Raw genomic sequence first — 12,383 nt, forward strand, 5'->3', positions numbered from 1 at the left:
AGGACACGATATGGACAGTGGCCGTTTTGGACGTTTGTAAACCGGTACACCAGTTCCGTATTGGCTCAGCGAATGCTCACAGTCTTCCCATTTCGCCCTCGTAAGTCTTACCCACACCCAACATGGCCGCCAAGGAAGTATCTTGTTTTGAACCACGCGGTACAGTGTTTGAAACTGAGGCAGACTCACTCACTAGTCGCTTTTCTATTTCTCTGATTTCTGCGAATGGTTGCAGTGTCCTTGGCTTTGGGAGACAGCATGGCAGCATCAGGGAGCTCAGGCGATAAGGCTTGGCAGCTACTGAGGAGCCTCCCTAGAGTGACCCTGGCGAATCTCAGGCCAAACCCTGGTGCCAGGAAGAGGGTGAGACAGAAACAAAGGGGGTCGAGAGTGTTTGAATTTAGAACTACGTGCGAAAAGAAAGCTATCCCTGCAGGGGCAGATAATATGGATGCAGAGCACAGCAGCTGTAGCATTGGGATGTCATTTATCAAAGTTCCCCAGATCAAGTTTTCCTCTTGTGCTAAGAATATGCAATGCCGCCCCGGTATCATTTTGCTGGCATTCTGTTCCAGTCCCAGTCTTATTCTTCGATGCCTTACATCATTTGCCTCAGGGTAGTTCCTGCCTCTTTGGCCACTTTAAAATATGTAAGCTTACCAGATGATCCCGCCCGGGGCTGCCAGAAATTCGAGACGTTTAGGTCATATCGGGTTATGCTTTTGGGACCGTAAATATGTGCGTTATTATTCCCTTCTGTTGTTAGTGCTTAATTCGAGGTGGTGGGGCCCCTCTGACTCTTAATTTTGGCGACCGACGTATATTTTTCCTCATCAGACATTGACCAACAACAACAGAGATAAAAAAAATATAGAAGACAGACGAAAAATCTGAGAGAAAGGGAAAAGGCAAGGACAAAAAAGAACCAGCAAGAATAACATAAAGGGGCAGAGAATACCTAGTAGCCGTTGGAAGCGGCAAAAGGCAGCCAGGTATTCGGTATCCTTAACATTTGATGGCACAGGCTTCTGAGCATAACTTTGGGCGTTGGCACTTATTCTGTTACGATTTAAGCACCAAGGGTCCATTGTATTAGCCTATATTTCTTGTTTAATAGTAGGGATCATGTGCGAGTGTCTCTGTATTTGGGGTTTACCTAGTGACCAGCAACACTTGAATATTCGACCACCCTGAACTTTTGAAATGTTGCTTTTGATAACCCTTAATCCTTCCACATAACAGAACAGTGATTAACATCGGTTAGAGGTGGGTGAGTCACCGAGAGCCCGAGCCAGATCCCTACCTCAGGCTCAGATTGAGGTCTGCTTGGACCTTCAAACCCCAAAACGAGATGTGCATTCATGTGGCTTTTGGCTGCCACCCGCTCCAAACTCATGCACCAAGAATTAAAGAAAAATAATTAGCATTTGGTGTAATTGAGAGAGAAAGAGACTCCCGTCTATATTTGAATTTCACAATGTGATACCAGAAAAACGGATCAATTATGGCTTCCCACGTGACCATATTATGTGATCCTAGGCAGTATTATTTCACTGAGCCTCTTTTTTTCTTTTATTATACGAGAGCGCCCTCAAATATGTTACTTCAGTAATTGTGCTGCACAGAAATGTCTTGTGTTCGATTAAATAGATTATAACACTTCTCCGTGTTTAGTAGGGATTTAGGCCACATCTAGGGTACACATGATAACTGTTTAGCCTTTTAGTTCACTAATGACATTGTTGGCAGGGCCGAGGGGCATCAATGTTTTTAAGTTCATGTTTAAAAACTATAACTTTTTAAAATGCCTCTAATGCATTAATACCATCTGATTTGCTAAAATGTAACACTTCTGCATGTTTAAAAAATACGGGTTCTTAGAGCCAAACCAGTTCCTTGGCTTAGCTCTCCTTGTTAATTTGTTGGCTCTTCCACCTCTGACATTTATCTCTTGGTACCTAGTTCCTTTGAAGAAGGACATCAAACTTTAAAACTGTGCTCTTTTCCCTTTCTCTGTGAGAAGAAAAGTTGCAGTGTTAAAAAACTAACTGTATCATCTTCAGCCTAGTTATTTTATAATTATGTTTGTTACTTCAATTTCTCCTACTTGTGTACACTCCTGGTGCTGCAAAAGTTTACTATAGATGCTTGCTTGTATTAAGGGCAGTTAAAGGTCTACTGCTAATGCTGTTATTTAGTGTGCTCGCATCTAGGCGAGTACCAGGACTCAAACTGACTTGAATAGCTTGTACAATTCAAAAGAAAATGTTGCAGTTTTGAAATTCATCCTCCTTGCACAAAAAACACTACCCACATTTAAATTCAACATGGCTTCGTGATTGACAAAACAAAAATGTATGTCTTGCCCTTGCCCAAGAAGTCAAATCCCTCATGATTTGGATTGATTGAAACTTCTCTAAGAAAATTACATCAGATACACTGAAATCGTACACAATACCCATTTTCACCTTCTGAAGACTCACCCCCTTCTCAAAGCAACCTCAAAACTGTAATTATTCTAGCCGGAAGAACATATAAATGCAGCTGTCTTCCAACGTGCGACCATCAAGGACATATTTTTGAACTGAGCCACTTTCAGGAAGCTCCATCTGCATTTCATAGTATTTCTTTGTATGTGTGTAAAGCAAACCCTGTTCGTAAAACCAGTACATTATCCTTATTTTTACCAGTTTCTTTAAACATGCTTCTATATTTGTCAAAGAGTTCAGAGGAGACAATCCGTCTACTCAACCTGTGATTGAAATTGTAGGTTTCTAGGTGAAAAAAGCTCCAAGGCATTCTCGCATGCACTATGCAATATTAATAATAAAACTACATTTTGAACAGCTGCTTTTTTTTTATTCTGAAAACGTTCAAACTTGAACAGAAACCAATTTGGTCTCTCTCCAAATCAGACCTTCAGTGCAGACAGATATTTATTCAACTGGAGTCACTAAGCATGTGTCAAGTGAGGTTTAACATTTCCACTAGATGCTAAATACATTCAATAGTGGTTGCAGTGTTGGCTCTCCAAATTTCATATTAAAACTACTTCAAGACTTCTGTTTTCGATTTAACTAGTTGTTTCTATGCATTTGAATTTCAATTGAGTCAATCATCAGTTAATACTTGGAGGTAATAGTACTCAATGCAGACACTCTGTTTTTTATGTTTAATCCGCATGACTTTTACCTTTTTGTTTTTTCCCACCAAACCTGAATTTTGTTGCCTTTCGGTTCACTATTTCTTGAGTTTTACTGCAATATTTGTCAAGCGTAGTTACAAGTGCGTGGCTGTATCAGAGACTGTGGTGTCTTTGATATAAGGCTGATGAAGTATTGGGTTTGTTTTCAGGAGTCAGCAACTTACCCTCTGTAGTATAATTTCTATATTTGCATTGAAAGTGGTGATCAACAGGTGGGTTGCTTTGCATCCATGCCTTACTTCACAATAAGAATCAACCTTGCTGAGGACATATTCGCTGGCAGTTATGCTATTTTGCAGCAAATGTATTAGTAAATAGCAATTGCATATTTCTCAACTATGAAGCTTGTAGCTTCGCTCCTTCCAGTCTCACCATATGACGCAGCCTATCTCTTAAGCAGCCTATTTCATAACAAGCCTGTCCATCAACACTTGTATAAGTTATAGCATTGGATACAGATCTAAGGACAGATGCCCATCATCTAGGAAATAATTTTAATGCAGTACTTGTCCAGCCAATAGGGCCAGATGCCCAGGAGTTTTTCATAGCTGTAAATACTAACTCCATTTTATTAGCAAAGCGGAGTTTGCTGGATCGTAGGTGAGTCTTCTAGCGGACACTCGCAGAACAGTTTATAAGCTTGACCATTCCACTTATTTGGATTGATGAGATTATATAGCTCCCTTTCTTGGTTCCTTACAGACTTGGCAATTAGTTGCAGAAATATCATTCCCTCTCTACTTTGAATTACCTCTAACAGTTTATGCCAGTTATGCAACAAAATTGCTGTTTTTTAAAAGTTTAATGAGGTTCTTTAATTGGTGGTGGTGGTGGTGGGTAACGCCTTTGATTTTAAGAGCAGTTGATTTTTAGGCACATGTCTTTCAACCATAAGTGATTAGCCACTTTGGGACATTAGAGGAGACAAAATATACTTTGATTTCTTCAAAGGATGCTCTGCGTTTATCTTTACTAAAATATAATTTTAGCACGCGTAGTGATTTAAGCTGAAGTACTTCATGCAGAACTCTGAATGTTGTTTATTCTGGGGGGAATATGATCAGTAAAATATCTTCAGTACATGTCTTTTTGTTCTGCCTCAACCATGTTAGTGAATCAGTTGTACTTTTGTTAGTTTCTTTCAAAGGTTTGATTCACCAAAGTCAGATGGACTATTTTGTACTATTGCAGGATTCAGTGGTTTCTGATTGCTCTTTTACTCCTTTGTACTGATATGCTTATGCTCTAATTCTTATCTTGCTTAATCCTTTCTGGTTAGTTGTAGATTGCCAAGGCATACTTGAATTATTAGGGTTGCTAGCCTCTCCCCTGGAGTTCCTGAATTCATTACTGGTACCCGAGACAGCACTGGCAAGTGATACTTCTGGGAACATTCTTGCCCCTTGTTAGACATGAAAGACTTTTGTGTGGGTGGTCGTCCCCCAAACATTATACCTTCTCTCCTCCTGTTTGTGAAAAATTGTTTTTGTTGTCTCGAAGACTCTGTGCTCTTTACCACTGTTAAAAGGTTCTAAAGTGCTTTTGCTCACAAATTAAAACATGGTTGAATTTGCCTGTACCTGATTGGCACATTTAAATTACTTTTAAGTCCCTAGTAAAGTGGTACTGCATGTACCCAAAGCATGCAAATTAAATGTTACTAGTGGGCCTGCAGCACTTATTGTGCCAGCCACCTACGTAGCCCCTTAAATCATTTCTCAGGCCTGCTATTGCAGTCTGTGTGCAGTTTTAAACACTTGCAATTTGAACAAAATAAACCTCCCCTTTTAGCACATATAAGTGACTCCTAAGGAAGGCCCTAAACAACACATAAAGCAAGGTGGGGTGTAATTAAAAAGTCGAACACGTACTTTTAAGTTTATGTCCTGGCCTACTTCTTCCCTAGGGTAAAATTGGGTTACCTTATTACATTTAATATGTGCTAACTTTTGTTTGGGAGCAGGTAGAAATGTCATGTTTGGTCCCAAATAAATTATATTTAAAATCCTCATTAGTAGCAAAGTTGGATTTTTAGCCATAATTCTGAAAATGTGACTTTTAGAAAGTTGGCATTTTCCTGTTCTAACCTTTTGGTTCCTACATCCTGTGTCCTGGGTCATATGACTGTGAATATTTGGCAGTTGGCCTTTGTGTACTCCTCCCAGACAGTGAGACAAAGGGGGACTAGAAGTTGTCAGGATGAACCATCCTGCAAGGAAGGGTGGGGCAGAGCTATTCCCTGCCCCACTTGCATTTCAAAGGGCTTCTTCCAGCACACTCGTAAAAGAAATTGACTCCAGGATATTATCATTCTAGCCCATTTGGAGCCTGGGCAGGGGAAGGAAGAAAGTTTCCAGGACCAGATGTTTGGGTAGTCTAGAAGTTTCCCCCACTTCAACAGCACTACGTATAAATATTGGATCCCCAGAGGAGCTCTTCAGTCCACTTCTGGACCTGAGGAGGACACTCAGAAGGGTCTACCTTGTATTCCAGAGGACTTCTCTGCTGCTTGAGGCCTACCCTTCTACTTGAACTCAGGACTAACACAGTGACTCCAAGGGCTACTTGGCTGGCCTCTTGTTCTGAGCTACATGGCCACAACAAGCTCCAACAACCTTGAACCTTACACCTGAACTCTGCTTGAAGTGAGTCCTGCCATCCAAGTGATGCCCAACCAGTCCCAGAACCTTGGAAGTGGGACTAAATGTGCCCAGACAGCCAAAACCTGAAACTTGGAAATGCTCCCACTTAAAAGTGGCCTGAGCCCTTACCTACCTGCTCGCTGATCAGCCCTAGGTGCATCACCAGTCACCCTGACGTTGTGGTAACTCCCACTACATTCTTCTCTGCCACAGCAAATCATGTTCAGCTGGACCTTTCAGGAAGGGCATCCAGCCTCATGGAGCCCTCATTGTCCACAGCATGCAGTGTCGCGCTGCTAGAGATTTTAGACTTCCAAAAAAAGTGAGAAAGTCCGAATGATTAAATCTACACAGTGAATCCGTCCAGTGGCTCCCAGACAATGACACCTCCTTCTCGCACACCGTCGGCTGCTTTGCCCACTGAACCTTTACCTTCACAGGGATTTTTTTCCTGAAATTTCTTCTAAGTTCCGAGATAAGCTGAGATTGGGCCCAATCAACTTCTTCTAGCTGAACCATGCTCTATCACAGTCAGCCATAACTTTCGACTTTGCCTTGGTCTTGCGCGACTAGATGCCTGCGGTTGTCACTTTGATCTTTTAGGTACTATTTTCACTAACAGCTTCGTTCTCCTTCCTTCTTCTTGTAATGCGCACAGCCACCCCAAGAGGTTTTCTGTCACAGGGCAAAAGGTAGGGTGTCCAAGTGTAGAGAATGAATTAGAAAAGCCAGGTCTTCAGGCCTTTGTGAAAAGCCAGTAGCGACGTTCAGTGACTCTGTGAGGAAATTCCATAGTTTCAGGCACAGATAAGGAAAAGAATGCCTTTTCATACAGGTCAGTTGGTACCTAGGCACAGTAAATAAGGCTTGTTTCAGTGAACGAGTGTGCTGATAAGGCACCACCAGCTCCTGAATGTAGCGAGGTCCTAATTCAACTCTAGCCTTAAACACATAGCATAGAGCTTTGAATGTAATGCAATTAGAAATCTTGAGCCAATGCAATTCATGGTGAGGGTGGTACACCAATAGTTAAGCTGCGTTCTGATCTACCTGCAGACTAGGGACCGTTGTATTATCGGTACTCAGATATAACACATTGCCATAATCTAATCTAGATAAGAATAAGGCCTGAATCACAGTCCTCTGGTCTGATAAAGGAATCTGCCAAGTGATCTTTTTTCAGCCACTTGAGTACTGTGAAGCAAGTGGCAGTCCCCTTAGCCACCTGCTGCTTCATGGACAGATTATCATCCAAAAGAAAATCCAGACTTTTCACTTTAGGAGATAGTCAGCAAGGCCCAAGAGATTCTGGTCAGTGTCGTGGACCCCAAAGAGTAGAGTTCTTGTCCAGAACTAAGACCCTCAGTTTTATCACACTTGAGCAAGTTATTATTCATCCATAGAGGGATTCTGCTCAAACCCAGATTAAGATTGAACGGTCCATGGTTCTGTGCCAATGACAAAGTAAAAATGATCTGTGTGTCATCGACATTTGAAAAAAGGGTCAGGCCACCACACTCCACTATGTTTGCCAATGGGCGGCCATAGATAATAAACAACATAGGGCTTAAGACTGAGCCTTGAGGGACTCCTGATGTTAGCACTCGCAGCTCAGACCTGCCACTTGACCAGAAAACTTGACACTAGCTGTCTTTTAAGAAAGAAGTAAGCCAACCCAGAGCTGAATCTTCAAGGTCTACTGATGCCAGTGCTTCCACCAAGGTGGAGTGGGACACAGTATCAAAGGCAGCGCTACGATCTAACAAAAGCACAGTGGTCCCGCCCTCATCAAGTCGTTGTCTCCAATGTTTAGTGTCACACAAGAGGGTAGATTCAGTTACTATGCCCAGCCCTGAAGCCCGACGGTGAAGAATGGAGAAAATTTTGAGCCTCCACAAATGTAGTGACCTGAGCATTTACATGTTTCTCCAAACTTTTGGAGAAAGTAGGCAGCAAAGAAATAGGCCTAAAATCGGACAAATTGTATGAATTCAGATAGCTTTTTTCAAAAGTGGAAGAGCATTCACATGCCTCCACTTCTGTGGTACAAACCCTTCCTGCAGGGAGGTATTGAAAAGATCTAATACCACTAGTAGAAGAGACAACTCCAGTAAGGAGTCCACCTGGGATCCTGATTTGATAGGTTGTAGAATGGCCTTAAAAGGCATAGGGCCTGATTCAGAGTTTAGAGGAGTGGGTTACTCCATCACAAATTTGACAGATCTTGCGTCCGCCATATTATGATCCCTTAATAGCCGGTAGAGATAGTAATACGGTGGACAGGATACCCGTCCGGCAAATGCTAATTCAGGCCCATAGTGTCTAAAAAGGACCATGTTCTCATTTTAGATCTAACATCAGGATTGGCTGAGATGCAGATGCCCCCTGCTTGAGAAGGGTGCCGGGTGTCTGGGTCTGCAATGAGGTCAATAGAGTGTGCTCCATTCATACAGTCTTTCGCCAGCTCAAGATGAATATTTTCTGCCTTTTGGCTGAAGAAGAGTAGAGTGAGGGTTTTTTGTGTTTTTTATTTTTTTATTTTAGAGATGGGGAGCGACCCATTAGGCAAGGGTTGCTCCCCTGAGGGGCAAATTGCATTTAGACCATTTCGGCCCCCCTTGGGGCAGATCTGCCAATTTTAGGTCAATCTGCCCCCAAGGGGGCAGAAACCACTAGGCACCCGGGATTTATTTTTTGGGCGCCAGTGTCACGCAGGGGGAGCGACCCCGTAGGCAAGGGTCGCTCCCGGGGTGGGGGCACATTTATTTTAGGCCATTTCTGCCCCCCTGGGGCCGGCTGAGCTAGAGGCCAAAATCCACAGGTAGGCACTTTGCAAAAAACACCTCTGTTTTCTGTGAAAAAATGTGATGTGTCCACGTTGTGTTTTGGGGCATTTCCTGTTGCGGGCGCTACGCCTACCCACACAAGTGAGGTATCATTTTTATCGGGAGACTTGGGGGAACATAGAATAGCAAAACAAGTGTTATTGCCCCTTGTCTTTCTCTACATTTTTTCCTTCCAAATATAAGAGAGTGTGTAAAAAAGACGTCTATTTGAGAAATGCCCTGCAATTCACATGCCAGTATGGTCACCGCGGATTTCAGAGATGTGCAAATAACCACTGCTCCTCAACACTTTACCGTGTGCCCATATTGGAAATACAAAGGTTTTCTTGATAGCTATTTTTCACTCTTTATATTTCAGCAAATGAATTGCTGTATACCCGGTATAGAATGAAAACGCACTGCAGGGTGCAGCTCATTTATTGGCTCTGTGTACCTAGGGTTCTTGATGAACCTACAAAGCCTATATATCCCCATAATCAGAAGAGTCCAGCAGACGTAACGGTATATTGCTTTCAAAAATCTGACATTGCAGGAAAAAGTTACAGAGTAAAACGTAGAGAAAAATTGCTGATTTTTTTCACCTCAATTTCAATATTTTTCTTTTTCAGTTGTTGTTCTCTGTAGGAAACCCTTGTAGGATCTACACAAATGACCCCTTGCTGAATTCAGAATGTTGTCTACTTTTCATAAATGTTTAGGTTTCTGGGATCCAGCATTGGTTTCACGCCCATTTCTGTCACTGACTGGAAGGAGGCTGAAAGCACACAAAAAATCGTAAAAATGGGGTATGTCCCAGTAAAATGCCAAAATTGTGTTGAAAAATTGGGTTTTCTGATTCAAGTCTTCCTGTTCCTGAAAGCTGGTAATTTTATCACAGCAAACCCTTTGTTGATGCCATATTCAGGGAAAAAACCACAAGCCTTCTTCTGCAGCCCCTTTTTCCCATTTGTTTGAAAAAAACGAAATTTTCACTGTATTTTGGCTAATTTCTTGGCCTCCTTCAGGGGAACCCACAAAGTCTAGGTACCGCTAGAATCCATAGGATGCAGGAACAAAAAGGACGCCAATTTGGCGAGGGTAGCTTATGTGGACAAAAAGTTTGTAGGGCCTAAACGAGAACCTAATTTTATGAATTGATTGCCAAGTGTTAGTTGTGGCAACGCTGCAGGATTTCTTTAAAACCAGTGCTATTTTGAACGTATGTCTCAATTTGGATGGTACTTCTTCTGTAAGCTGTCTGGCTTCCAGAAATGGAAAGCATTTAGCTAAATATGGAGGGCTGTCGTAATAGATGCTTTTGTTACCCAGGTACCAAATATTGAATTGGAATGTAGCAATGACTGGTAGCCATGCTTTTGGGGTGGGTTATTTGCTCAAATATCTCTGCTGTGGTAATAATCCTTGCCCCTCAATGTGCTCCTTTGAGCACAAGTTGAAAGGATGTTCAGCAATATCCAGGTCGAGAAATCTATTAAGTACTTTAAGCCCAGTCAAGTATTTGGATTGGATTGGATCCAAAGTGTGCTTTGGATTGAGTTTATTTGCCCATTGAATGAGCGTCATGGACATATCAGTGTACAGACACACCCGTGTCCTTGAGGGTTCTATTCACAGATAAAACAAGGCAGAAGATCAAATCGAACCATGTAGACACCACATGGCATTGTCCCTTTATCTTGCTATTGTTTGAAGGAGGAATTGTTGGTGAAGAAGGAGACAAAACGTATGTGACCTGTCCTCCAAAGCCCATGTTGTGTGCCATCATAACATTTATCCTGCTGTGATCAGTTCTGAAGGCCCTGGTGAGTTAGGATGTACTGGTAAACAAAGGTAGCCTGATTGAGCCTTTGCCCACAAGGCATTGCATGTCGTCTAGTATGTGCAGGTCCACTGGAATTATGCTGCAAGGAAGGGCCAAATTATGCAGCAGGATTTAATAAATTACATGGCAATTAAATGCAAATTGTTCAGTATACTGCAGCACATTTTGTGATGGTATCAGTTCATTATTTTATAATATTGACATATGTTAACTAGGGTTTCACCCTGTTAGTACTATTTTAACACCCAAATGCAGCAATATGTAACTGAAGGGTGAACGGTTAACCTTTGGGATGTGCCATTTGCTGCACAGCAACACGTGTTACTGCATTTTTTAACTTTTGATCTGTTTGAGCTACAAACAATTTGTTTTTGTTAAAATCTACAGATTATGCAGCAGTTGATTGATTACGTGTCAAATGTGACAAGTCCATAATGCAAGGAACGTCATAGCCGCATAATAGCATAATTCCAGTGGCCTTTAGTATGTGCAAGGTAGTTTCAATACTGAAATGGCACGATTTTAGTATAGAAACTCTCCTGGGCGCACAGTACATCAGAGGCCACAGCAGTGTTGCTTTGCACACATGAGCAAACATTTCACAGGAGTTCTGCAATATGTCTTTGTAACCCACTAATTTAATCTTTGAGCCAGAGAAGTCACCAGACACTTTAAAGGCTTTTCTGTAATCTCTATTGTGCAATCTTTACAGGATGTCAAGGAGATTGGTTCTTTGTGCTAAAGTTCCTGCTGGGACAGTTGATTTGAAGTCTGCATGGCTTGGGGTTAAAATGTGGGTTGCACTCACATCAGTCCATTGGCGACAATCGTGTTCTGGATCAGTGTCTAATCTCGGAGTATTTGCCACAAAAATAATTTATTGTTTTAAATATTAGAATCTAAAGCAAATACATATGTTGTAGATATGCAAGCAGTGAAGTCAGTTTTGTTGACACTTGCAAAATAAGACAAATTGGGGGTTGTCTCTGTTTTTTCCGACAAGCTCATTTGGTCTAGTGCCCTGTGCACTCTTGAGTTTTACTTTTGTAATTGGGGTACGGGCACAGTATGCCCTCTCTGAAGCAGGTCTAATTTATCTTACCACATGCTTAACCCTGTTAACCGCTGTCCGCTTCAAAGCCTTGAGGCACAAGGGATTGTTATTACATTTGTAATTTGTGGTCCCAATGTCTTTCTTGCTGCCCTCAGGAACGTAGACGAGGCCGTGGTATACATGGAGGCAGAAAAAGTGGCAGAGGTCACAAAGGAGAAAGACAGCGTGGAAACCGCCCACGGTTAGGTTTCGAAGGAGGCCAGACACCATTTTACCTGGTGATTCCGAAATATGGCTTTAACGAGGGCCATGCGTAAGTGTTTATGACTCCTCCCTCTTCACTTTTAAAGCTGCTTTATGTAATCTGACAATGAAGTTTGAGATCCCAGTGGTCTTGGTCTTAATCTTGCTGACAAATGTAACTGATGTTGTTTGGTAGGTTATTTTACCACATTCTAAAAAGGGTAAATGTTTACTTCTCGTCTTATTCTCTGGTCACATGTGGGAATGTCGTATTTCTTCGCTTCTTTCCAGTTTTAGGAGACAGTACAAGCCTCTGAGTCTCAACAGGCTCCAGTATCTCATTGACTTGGGACGAGTGGACCCCACCCAACCTATTGACCTGACGCAGCTCGTCAATGCTCGAGGAATCAGTGTGCAGCCGCTAAAGAGAGATTACGGTGCTCAGCTGGTTGAAGAGGTATGCTTCCACTATTTTCAATTTTTGCAGAACATAAAAAAAGTTACTTGAGAAAAGTTATTGTTCCTTTGCTGACAACTGTATTTTGGCACACTTGTTTCAAATGTTGACACA

The 12,383-nt window shown here is 42.1% G+C and overlaps 1 protein-coding gene across 1 annotated transcript in view; it reads left to right on the forward strand.

Moving 5' to 3' along the window:
- Window positions 1–205: 205 nt before the first annotated feature.
- The window catches only part of MRPL15 (mitochondrial ribosomal protein L15), a 62,957-nt gene continuing 50,779 nt past the window's right edge, over window positions 206–12,383 (forward strand). Inside the window, exons 1-3 of the mRNA XM_069220180.1 lie at window positions 206–363; window positions 11,725–11,882; window positions 12,104–12,269. Coding sequence (XP_069076281.1) covers window positions 226–363; window positions 11,725–11,882; window positions 12,104–12,269 — 462 coding nt within the window. The 5' untranslated portion in view covers window positions 206–225. The remainder of the gene's footprint in view (window positions 364–11,724; window positions 11,883–12,103; window positions 12,270–12,383) is intronic.

This window comes from Pleurodeles waltl, chromosome 2_2 (assembly GCF_031143425.1).
Source record: "Pleurodeles waltl isolate 20211129_DDA chromosome 2_2, aPleWal1.hap1.20221129, whole genome shotgun sequence".
In the NCBI taxonomy this organism is placed as follows: Eukaryota; Metazoa; Chordata; class Amphibia; order Caudata; family Salamandridae; genus Pleurodeles; species Pleurodeles waltl.